This window comes from Pempheris klunzingeri, chromosome 11 (genome assembly GCF_042242105.1).
Source record: "Pempheris klunzingeri isolate RE-2024b chromosome 11, fPemKlu1.hap1, whole genome shotgun sequence".
Taxonomy (NCBI): Eukaryota; Metazoa; Chordata; class Actinopteri; order Acropomatiformes; family Pempheridae; genus Pempheris; species Pempheris klunzingeri.
In genome coordinates this window covers 22,348,646-22,359,682 of record NC_092022.1, presented here as the reverse complement: position 1 = coordinate 22,359,682, position 11,037 = coordinate 22,348,646, and the positions used below count along the sequence as shown (strand labels likewise).

The following is an 11,037-nucleotide window of genomic DNA, read 5'->3' as shown; positions in this document are numbered from 1 at the left end:
AAACCACTCATTATGTAGAGTGGCCCATTTCAGAGTAATTCATAGGATATTATTGGATTATAATTACTGCTGTATTATTGTGCTCATCACTTTAATGTTGCAGCTGTTAAAGGTTAAAGGACTTTATTCTATTTAGTCTAATTATTCATTCATTTATTTTACTATATACACTTCTGGGTAGCTTTTCAGTTTCACTAATGGATCAATTAAATTTAATCTTTACCTTTGATAAAACCAATACCATAATTGATTTGACACTTATACTCTGTATTATTAAACTGAATATGCAAAGTACAAGTAGCTTACCTCAAACTGTACTGCACAGTACTTGAGTAAAAGTTACTTTCCACAAACAGCTGACAAATATATTTGGGATTAAAAAAAAGCATAATGATATACTACAATACTATGATGCAGTATATAAGATAGTTAAAGCGTGGTTTGCTACTCTAACTTAGATAAAGCATCTGAATGCTTCATCCACCACTGAACAAAAAGGGAACAGTCTCTACTGTAGTTTTTCCTGTGTGTCCTTTTTTTGTTTATACTGGCAGGGATTTTATTTTCTTCCACACTGATGCAGCAACTGTTGAGACACATGAATGTTGGCAAAGTCTGAGTCAACAATCAGCCTTAATTAAAAATGATTATTTCAAAATGTGGAGAGAATGAATCCAAAATCACACAATCTTAATTTATCACTTCCAACAGAAATGAAATAAAACAAACGAGTTCTAATTCACATGTTACTCACGCTCCGTTATTGTTACAGTGCTAGACGAGAGATTAAAAAGGACCAATGACATTACTTTCACTTATAAAATAACATGAACACTATATGCCAGGATCATTGCTTGAAACATTTTTGAGTGTGAGAGGTTCGACCACTCAGACAGACGCTCTCACACACTCCTCTCTCGCTCTGTGTCATGTTTGCTCAGGCGGAGCCATGTGGATGTAAGTCAGGGGGTCGAGCTGTCAGGCTTCATGGCTCATGCTGACCTCAGTGCAAGAGTCTAAATGCAACTACAGTCACCGACACAATGTGGACAGATTGAAATTGTTTTTTTTTTGCTTGATTACAGTGATATCGTGTTTACTGTATGTATGAATGGCACTCAATTACTGGAATAACTACCTCCTAACTACCTCTGCTCTCTGATCACATCTAAATCTAGTCACTACGATGTCAGGTTGAAGCCATGCTGCTTCAAAACTAAATGAGTTACAAAAATGTAATAATGAAAATTCCTTTTGTGGATTTTAAAATATCGTGCTCAAGCAAGTGACTACGTTTTGTACTGCTTCCATTTATCACACTCTCAAAAATGAAGATATGAAGATATATTTGATGTGAATACTTGCACTCAAGATTTACGATGGCTTACATAAACATGTTGAATTAACGGTTGCATTAAAAACAATGTTTTCTGTTTTTTGAAGGTGTTAAATATGAGAGTTCATTAAAGACCAGTAACACAACCTGTGACATCCGTGAAGGTTTTGGTGAAACTGACAGCAGCTATAAAAACCTAACCAATAAATAAAATAGTCATGCACAGTAATACTTTGTTTTTACTCAAATCAGACCTTGTCACTTATCTTTCTGACTTACTCACTATACAATAGCTCACTAGAGCGTCATCGCTTTGTGAACTCTGTAGAATAAAGGAAAATGGGACACAACGCAGCTTTGATGCTCCCACATCGATTAGGTCGATGATAACAGAGCTGGTGCTGATGATGATGGCAAACTTGACTCTTGCTGAGTTGTTATGATTGTCCTGGACGGAAATGAATCTCCCCTCACAGCATCTGAACGGAGGACAAAGTTTGTCCTTGATGCACTCTGACTTGGCAGACGAGCCTCTCTTAGAAATTGAATTTTCCAGGCACGACTGGTGTGATTGTTCTTCAAGCACCGGTGCCAGAATACAAGCTCTGGCAGGATGCAAAGAGTGGCTGCATATTTCAGTTCAGACATCTGACCAAAATACTTGACTTAAAAGCATGTCAGATCTCTGTGGTTAGATTAAAAAAAAGTCTTTATACAAGACAAAACATTTGATGTATCCTAAAATAGTGAAAATAGTTCACAATTTGCCTCCACTGCTGCCGGGCTGCAGAAATGCCAGTGTGAACATGTTAAATGCAAACAGTGAAGGGACCCTCTTTGAGTGAATGAGTGAATGAAAATCTCAAGCAAATATGAGACCGAGGGCGGAACCATAGAAACTCTCCTGCAGACATGTTTGCTGGTTGATCAAAAGCCTGAATGGAAAAAGTTGCTGTGAATTTAAAAAATCATTGGCTCCACAAATAAAGGTGCTTGTTGTAATATTTTCAGTTTTCCTTCAATGACTGACTGGTGATTCTATCTGTTGCCAAATGTACATTTCCATTTATATGTAGTATATAAATGTGTATGTGTTGTGTTTCTGACTACTGGATCAATGTAAGACTAATATTCACTCTGTTTTGGTCTCCACCAGCTCCTGGTGAGAGAAACACGTGAACTTTTACTTGCTTCATGTTCTGGGTGGGGCAGGTAGTGTACAGCTGCTTCAGGACCAATCAAAAACAGTAAAGTCATTGGAAATCCAAAATAATGAGCTGAAAGTTGCGAAAACACTTTGTGAAGCTGAAGGGAAACTGCTGAGTCTGGTGATTGGCTCTCTATGGGTTCATCATTACAAGCTCTTGATCTCTTGTTAATATGAAAATATTGATTAAAGCATGAATCTTCATATGTCTGGGACAATTGTTCCACTTGAGCAAAGCATTTAGTTTCTCCCACAGCTGGCACAGCTTTTTATGGGCTGCTAATCACTAAGCACTTCGATAACCACAGGTAAACACTCGTCCACAGGACAGTTCTCCAGGTGTTGGTGCTGCTGTGAAGCTATGAGGTTTTGTTGTGGTACTTTCACCCTGTGAGAGGCAGCGGCTGCTCTTCTGTCAGAGCTGGGAGGTCTGGCTGAGTCGTGGCTCAGGAATCTCAGATACAGTTGGTACAATGTCTGTTTTATGTTCCCTATCGTGTAAAAACAGGAGCCAGTGAGTTCTCCTCTTCACCTTCCACACACGACAATGTCACAGTGAGCTGTTGTATGCAAGCGCCCTGCAGCTTCTGCAACCAGACAGATGATGTCATGCTGCAGGGGGTGTGGGAGGGTCTGTGGGAAAATGGTCTGGTCTGGTCTGAGCGGAGAATCATCCTCACCCCCGTCTGACCCATATCTGACTGTCCTGCAGAAGTTCAGATTTCCTGACTTGTTCCTGCAGAAATATCCAGAATTAACACGCACTTGTGTTTTAATATTTTCAGTGCAGAATAGGAAATTACATTTTCTGAAGAAAACAAACTAAAGCTGTGAATTATATCTTCAGCTCTTTCACTCACTACAGCGTTTACACAAATATGTCAAAGAGATGCATCTGGGGTTGCTGACTATGGGATGCATAGCCATGAAGTTTGCTGCATATATTACATACATACAGCAAAGAGGATGAATCCTGTTATGACACCAGCAGGTCAGACCTTTCACTTATCTAATGAAGTATCTCCTCAGCTGCCAGATGAATGGGCACAGAATCCTGTGTGTGTTAAAGACGTTTATGATAAGCCTAACCCTGATGATGCATCCTTTTTGGTCGTCCCTCCACCTTTCTTCTAGCGCCACCATGAGCTTCACGTTTGTGGATTTGGGTCAAATGTGTCATGGATGGATTGCCATGAAATTTGTTTCAAACATTCATGTCCCCTTGAGGATGACTTGTTTCAAGTTTAGCGATCCTTTACCTTTTCATCTAGCACTATGGACTTTAGCAATTTGGATTTGTCAAATATCCATTCATACCTACCAAACTAAAGGCAGGTCATTCTGAGCTGACATTAGTGCTAAGTTGAGAGTTTGTGAGTTTTGTCTGTTACATTTCACTTTCTTTCAAAGTGGGAAGTTGGAAGCAGCTAAATCACTAAATTAAAGTAAATTTACTTTCTGGCTGCACCACTTCACCTTTTCCTTTTGGTCATATTGTCATGATATCCAGTGGGAAATGTTTAATCTATTATGGCAGCACTCACACTACACTCTCTCCACTATCTGTCTCTGTGACCTTCACTAGTCTGCTGGATCTGCTTTATATCACTGCTCAACATTTCTCCCCTCTTTGATGTGCGATGATAGAAATATTAACTATGTGACAGAACTGGCATGCAAGTGGCCATTTCTAAATTTAAATGTCTGGTCCTACAAGCACAAGGGTTCACTCTCACCCCTGTGAGCAACGCTCAGACTCTTCCAGCCAGAGACATGACTGACATGACTCTGCAGCTATTTCACTAAATCATGGTGAAATGTATTAAAACTCTATGATGACAATGAAAGAACACATGCAACTCTCAGTGATAAAAATGTAAAAATAAAGAAAGATAAGATAAAGAAGCTCATGTTAATGGTCAGATCTGGCCCGCAGGCTAGTCCCACGGGAGAGTGGAAAAGCAAAGCGGTCAAGCTCAAAGACCATCAACAAGATGTGACCCCATGAACCATACGTGCCGTTGACCTTCTGTGTGCCAAAGGCCTCTTTGATGGAGCCCTCAGTGCATTTTAGACACAAAGGCACAAAGTCTGACAGCACTCTGCTGAGCCTATGTGGAAGTATGCTGCAAGCCTTTGAAGGGTCGACATCAGAGAGTTTACCTGAGCGACCAGGTGACACGCAAAAAACCCTCAGAGTGACACTGTGTTCATCCAGGTGGATTCCACACTGTTTCTGTATTGAAGGAGACCAGAATAAAGGATACAGGCTGGAAGGATTTAGTGTGAATACACTGATATCTGAAGTAATGTGAATTTCATGTTGACACATGTTTGATTTTTTAACTCTAATTTATTTTATGTGGATTGTAGCTAACTACTGTTATACTGTGGCATTATTCATTGGTGGATGTGTACTGTGCTATTTTGTGCATATTCATTCCGCATATGTTAAGATATTAACATTTTATTCTGTTTTCAGGGTTCCTTGTGAATCTGCTCAGGGACAACATGAAACATGAAAATGAGCATTTTACATTAACTCTGGTCTACATATAGTATTAATATTATGTAGCTGACGATGATTTTTTAGCCACGCTAGCCAATGTTGGTCAGACGGTCCACCACCATGGTCCAGACTGAGATATTTAACTGTTGGATGGATTGTCATGAATATTCTGATGAACTCTTTAGTGATCTGCTGACTTTCCCTCTGGCACCAGTGAAGAGTCTCATCAACTATTGGATAGATAGTCATGAATTTTGTTCTGCACATTCATGCTCCCCTCAGGATGAATTATAATGCATCAAGTAGCGCCATCATCAAGTCTAGCTTTGAATTAGTACGACTTTAGTTTATTGCCAGAAACCAGATTTGCCACTCAGAACTTAACTTTCAAATACATTGTAAATGTGTTGAATCAACAGCCCTTATAAGGGCTTCTAAATGATAAACAAGTGACATTAAAGTGAGGTTTTCTAAAATAAACCAGACATGATGTTGAACCTACTGTACAAAATCTGTTCTGAAAGGCAACTTCCCGTCGTTGTGATTTTCTCTGCTGTAGAGGGAAAGAAGGAGACAGACTGTACGTTTAGAAAGGAAGAAGAAGAAGCGTACGGGAGGGTTTTGTGCTCTCGGCCCAGTTAAAACTCTCTGTCACACATGACGAACTGGCTTGTTTGCAAAGGCTCGTGTTGCGGTGAGCGTCTGTGCTTCTCTGCTGCCTGTGAAAGGAGCCACCGGTGAAGGTACGAGACTCTTTTTCCTCCTTTCATGCTGGTTTTCAGGGAGATTTGACTGATTATTACAGACAGCTGCTTGTCGAAAGTTCTCCTCATTATGTTTTTCATTCATTTCAGAGTTTTGTAGCAAAACTTACAATATTACCATGAAATATTTGTTTCCTTTTATTGTTTGTGATTAAAGTTTGATTTTTTGTAATATTTTAGTAATATCTGATCCCATGTTTCTGATGAATCAAATGAGGACCTGGAGTGGACATAGTGTTGCATTTTGGGGTTGGCAGCAGAGATATATGTGTTACACTGGCAGAAAAGGCTAAGATATAAAAAAAAAAATGAAATCAAGCTTTAGCTTTAAATCAAGATAAGTAGTTCAATCATGTAAGAATTATCTTTATGTTATATTCAATCTTTAATGTAGTGTCAGTGGTATTTTTGTACAATAACAATGAATGAAATGACGTACATACACAGTTTTGAGAACTACAGTATCACCAGACGCTTCTTTTAGCTCTGTGGATCATTTTAGCTTCTTTCGGCTCATTGTTTTGGTTTAATGAGCCAAAAAGGTTTGTGTTTTGGTTTCCGATCAGTAATCTCATCAGCACTGTTTTCAGCTGCAGAAGAAGGCAGCTGCTTACTGCTAAAAAGCCCAAATGATCCACTGTGTGCTGACAGACGCTCCAAAACAGTTTGGCTGCTTGTTAGGAAAGTGCTCAATGACGTATGTGACATAAAATGATGACACTGGTGACAAGGTTTTTGCCATCTATTAACGGGCAGTACAGTTATTTAAGGGTCTGAGTCGTCTGCGTCTTCCACCGCTGTAGCACAAAGTGTCAGATGAAAGTAAGGAGCAGGAGAGAACGACATGTCACCATACAAATAGATGTATTTCCAATGCAGTGCATCAAATTTGGAGTTCCTCTCTGGTTCAAAGCTAAATCAATGGCTTCCTGAGCTTCCACAGGGGGCTGATCAGTTATTTAATTAAAACATTATCGGAGAACATTAATCTTCCAAAAGATACTGTGAAATATCCTTAAAAAGCAACAACGTGTTAAATCAAGCTAAATTATTTAGAAAATTAATCACTTTAATTATGTTATCCCATCTGGTGCTTTGTGACATGACGGACGTGCTGCATTCTCAGCCCATTTCCTAATGACTCACATGAAGTTAATGAACCACCTGTTTTAATATTTTCAATCTAAAATTGAGCTGAAATCAGCACAGACTGTTTTCTCTGTCAACTCTTTTGAGAAAACATACATTGTCATTGAGAGTCTGATCAGGATGCAAACCGGCCCCCACAGGCCTCAGATGGCTGCCGTCTGTCTTCAGCTCCTGTTGGCTGCCACCCTGTGGACGATGCCCCACATGGGAGCTGCTGCTGCTGCTGCTGCTGCTGCTGCTGCTGTGCTGTCGAGCTCCACAGAGATGCTCAACATGACCGGGGCTGGAGCTGAGACACAGCCTGACTTCAGGGCGCTCACTGGAGCTGTGGGTGCTCCTCGCTGCAGACGTAAGCGAGCCATTTCATCCAGAGAGATCAACGCCCTGCTGGATTACCACAACCGAGTCCGCTCTCAGGTCTTCCCCCCCGCAGCTAATATGGAGTTCATGGTGAGGAAGCACATAGTAGTCCAGAAGTTTTCACTTTTGGACTGAAATATATCAGTGAACTCATCATGACAGTCTGCACTCATGTTCCTAACCATACCTAACACTGATAATGATAATGATAACTAATAATCAGGAAGGCTGTTTTGTCTTGATACTTTATGACTTCATAATTTTGTGAGAATTGCTTATAATTGAATGGACAAAAAGTTTCAGAAATCCTTTACAGAAAATTATTTTTCAATCTCAGAGGCCCTGCTGTAAAACATGGACATGGTTTATTGTATATCTGTTATTGGCATTGAAAGTACTTTTTACACAGCACTACTGCTCCCAAATAAGAGTTTTAGAACAGCTTGGCTGACCCAAAATAGTGTCACTATGTAGGATATCCTACTGTACAAACAAAGGGAATATGTAAAAATAAATATTTTCTCATTTAGTGTAATGTTTTATGGTCATCTCTGAATTTTGTTACTTTCATCAAATGAGTAAGACTAGTTTGTGAGAATAGGAGGTGCTGGAGTGTGAGTTTTAATGAGTTAAGAATAAAAAAAGCTTTTAAAGGAAGTATTATTATTCCACACATAGAGAAGTGAACCAGTGAATGCTTATAATATATTCTGCATCCAAACAAACTGATAGGGAACTAACCTGGATACTACAAGTAACACAAAACAACAAGTTCTTGCTTATTTCATGGTGAATATGTCTAAAACATACATGTACGTTTTTCTTTTGTGGCTCTGCAGCTCTGGGACGAGGGACTTGCTAAGTCAGCAGACTCGTGGGCTTCACGATGCATTTGGGATCACGGTCCGACACAAGCCATGAAACACATGGGCCAAAACCTGTCAATCACCTCAGGAAGGTAGTGCAGAGCTCCATTCAAGGAATGAGCGCTTGTTTTACGCACCACGGTCTTAACATACACTGAATTCAGGTTGAAATGATGAAAACACAGTGAGCTGTCTTGTACAGTATGGCTGAATGACTGAATGTGTGTTGGATGTAACAGATACCAGTCCATCACTAATCTGGTCAAGTCCTGGCACGATGAGAGGCACCACTTCTCCTACCCGAACAGATGCAGTGGGTCTGTGTGCTCTCACTACACGCAGGTTGGTAGAATTTCTCCTGTGGAGGAGGAGTGAGGGGTCAAGATGGAGTTCTTTAATTTGTGCATTCAAAGCAGCCTTAGAGAAACTCCCATGTTCCCAAGTAATTATGTCTAATCTACAGTACAATACAGTATAATGAAAATATGGGCAAAACAAACACTCTCTCTGTATGGAGAGATGACTAGTAAACACTGTCTACTTATTTATAGACTATGAAAATGATCAGGGTTGGGACGGGGCAGAAAAGGGGAAGAGTTCTTGCTGCAGGTCGGGTGGTGGGAGAACTGCGAAGGGTCTTTTTGTCTCCCCTTTTCTCATCCCAGATTTATATTTTTGAAAGTATATTTGTGACATCAAATGCTTACATAAAAGCGATGTCAAGCCATGAAGGTGTGTTTGGCGATATGACGAGGATAAAAGTCACTTATCTTTATATTATTTTATCACGTTTTATTTTCCTCATCATAATGAACTAGCTAATAGGACGGTTTTGAGAAACAGAACAGATGTGGGTTTTGGAGGTTGGGCAACAAAAAATTGTGGTTTGCAATTTGAAATCCACAGGTGGAGTGAAAATGTTCTCAAACCCATTAGCACCCAGAGAGCTGCTGCCACAGCTCAGTTCAGTTCGGCCATTTGTTGGCTGTCACAATACAGTGGCTAATTTTTAAAAATATTTTGGCACAAGTATTTTATTTTGCGTATCGAGGTGATAGTATTGCAGCATATTTTCAAGGGTCAAATCCACAGGAAATAGTAACCCTGAACCCTGAAGGGTGTTTTTATAGATAAAAATCAACCCCTTGCCCCAACCTTTTTTTTTTTTTTGCACAGTCCCTTACAAGAGAAGAACTGGCAAACCAGCCTTCATCAGAGCAAACATGACATCAGTTAAATTTACATATGTATCTATACATATGTATGGTTTGACTTTATGGAAAGTGTCCTCTCAGATGGTGTGGGCGAGCACCAGCAGAGTGGGATGTGCTGTCAGGAAGTGCTCCAACATGCACGTGTTTGGGAGCACCTGGAGGGAGGCAACGCTGCTGGTCTGCAACTACTCCATAAAGTAAGACGGACTTAAAGGAACTGTTTATCCTTTAAATAGAAAAACACTCTCCTGCCGATCTGGTTTTGAAGACAATTTAATCTACATAAAACAGGACTGCACACATTTCTTTCTTTGCTGACCATTATTATGTTCATTAAGAGAACAACTAAAATTCCTATATATCTTAAAAATTAAAAATATTCACTACAGCACCAAATGTGTATCACTTCAGCTGAGCGTAACGTAACAAATGCATTATATACTCCTGTTTGAGTAGCATTTGCTGAAACCTACAGTGCCTCGCTGTTTTAAGAAATTACTAAAATAAAATTACTGCGACTAAAAATGTGTATTCATGACCCGTTTTAATAATTTATATCTTCAGTGGGAAACAATGTGCTTTGGGCTGAATGCCACATAGTTAACAGATTGTTGGATTTGGTCTTTTCATGGGATTTGTTGACACAATACAATAAATCCAGTCTTATCCTTTAATCATAGTCTTGGTCACGAACATGTAGTAATAAATGCATAACCATGCCTTAACTTTGTGTCCATTTGTGTTTCAGAGGAAACTGGGTAGGAGAGGCTCCCTATAAGAGCGGGACGCCTTGTTCTGTCTGTCCGTCCAGCTACGGCGGCTCCTGCTGGAGGAACCAGTGCTCCCCAAACGCAAAACCTAAAAGACTGACAAGATATTGACACAGTGCAGTGTTTTTCAATGCATTTTAATGAAAGTAAGAGAGGAAAATACAAAGTCACAATCCATGCAAGGTCCATACAAAGGCAGCATAACAACAACATTTTAACGACAGAAAATAATGCAGCTGTCCAATTACCACTATGTAAATCTTTATTAATGAATGTTTCACACACAGGTGAGCTGATGTGGTGGTGTGGGAAGTTAATGGCAGGTAGCTGTTCACACGTCACAAAAACAAAATAACATTGAAGTTTTTGCACTTTTATTGATGAGTTTGTTGGTTTGAGTGATTTTTTTTAGGGGCATTGACCAAAAATGAAGCACTTTTGTTGTACAGACACTTCCTGTAATCTTAAATGTGTTACTGACTCTCTTTCTAACCTGAGTGAATTTTTGTCTTTGTTCAGTGTGAAAAACTGTCTGTAATCCCTGCAGAACTCGAATGTGTTTAATTCTCGGTTGTCTGTCTGCCTGACTGAGCATTAATTTAGTTATGAATAACTGATGGCGCTGTATATCCCTATAAATAATCCGCTGTTCGCTACATGTGTTTATTCACTGCTGCTGCAGGAAATGTTCAGTCCTGCATTTCACCTCATTACATCTCTCCATTCAGCCCCCAGAGCCTCTCTGAGCCATAAAACAGGAGACTAATGCAGCTTTTATGGTCTAAAATATGAGGGAATCAGCTGTTCGTGAACAGACACACACACCGCGGCCACTAACAGCAAACGTGTAAAGTCTATTATA

At 39.8% G+C, this 11,037-nt stretch overlaps 1 protein-coding gene across 1 annotated transcript; it reads left to right on the top strand.

The window, feature by feature from the left end:
- Positions 1-7,085: 7,085 nt before the first annotated feature.
- r3hdml (R3H domain containing-like) lies at positions 7,086-10,286 on the top strand. The gene is made up of 5 exons (XM_070838976.1): positions 7,086-7,415; positions 8,165-8,283; positions 8,431-8,533; positions 9,487-9,602; positions 10,154-10,286. The coding sequence occupies exons 1-5, from the start codon at positions 7,086-7,088 to the stop codon at positions 10,284-10,286; spliced, it is 801 nt and encodes a 266-aa protein (XP_070695077.1).
- The last annotated feature ends 751 nt before the right edge of the window (positions 10,287-11,037 follow it).

Bases quoted from the DNA above. Each gene is read 5' to 3' on its own strand.
- r3hdml (XM_070838976.1), top strand. From the start codon at position 7,086: ATGCAAACCGGCCCCCACAGGCCTCAGATGGCTGCCGTCTGTCTTCAG. The intron at 7,416-8,164 runs GTGAGGAAGCAC...GTGGCTCTGCAG, and splicing joins CAGCTAATATGGAGTTCATG to CTCTGGGACGAGGGACTTGC. The intron at 9,603-10,153 runs GTAAGACGGACT...TTTGTGTTTCAG, and splicing joins GTCTGCAACTACTCCATAAA to AGGAAACTGGGTAGGAGAGG.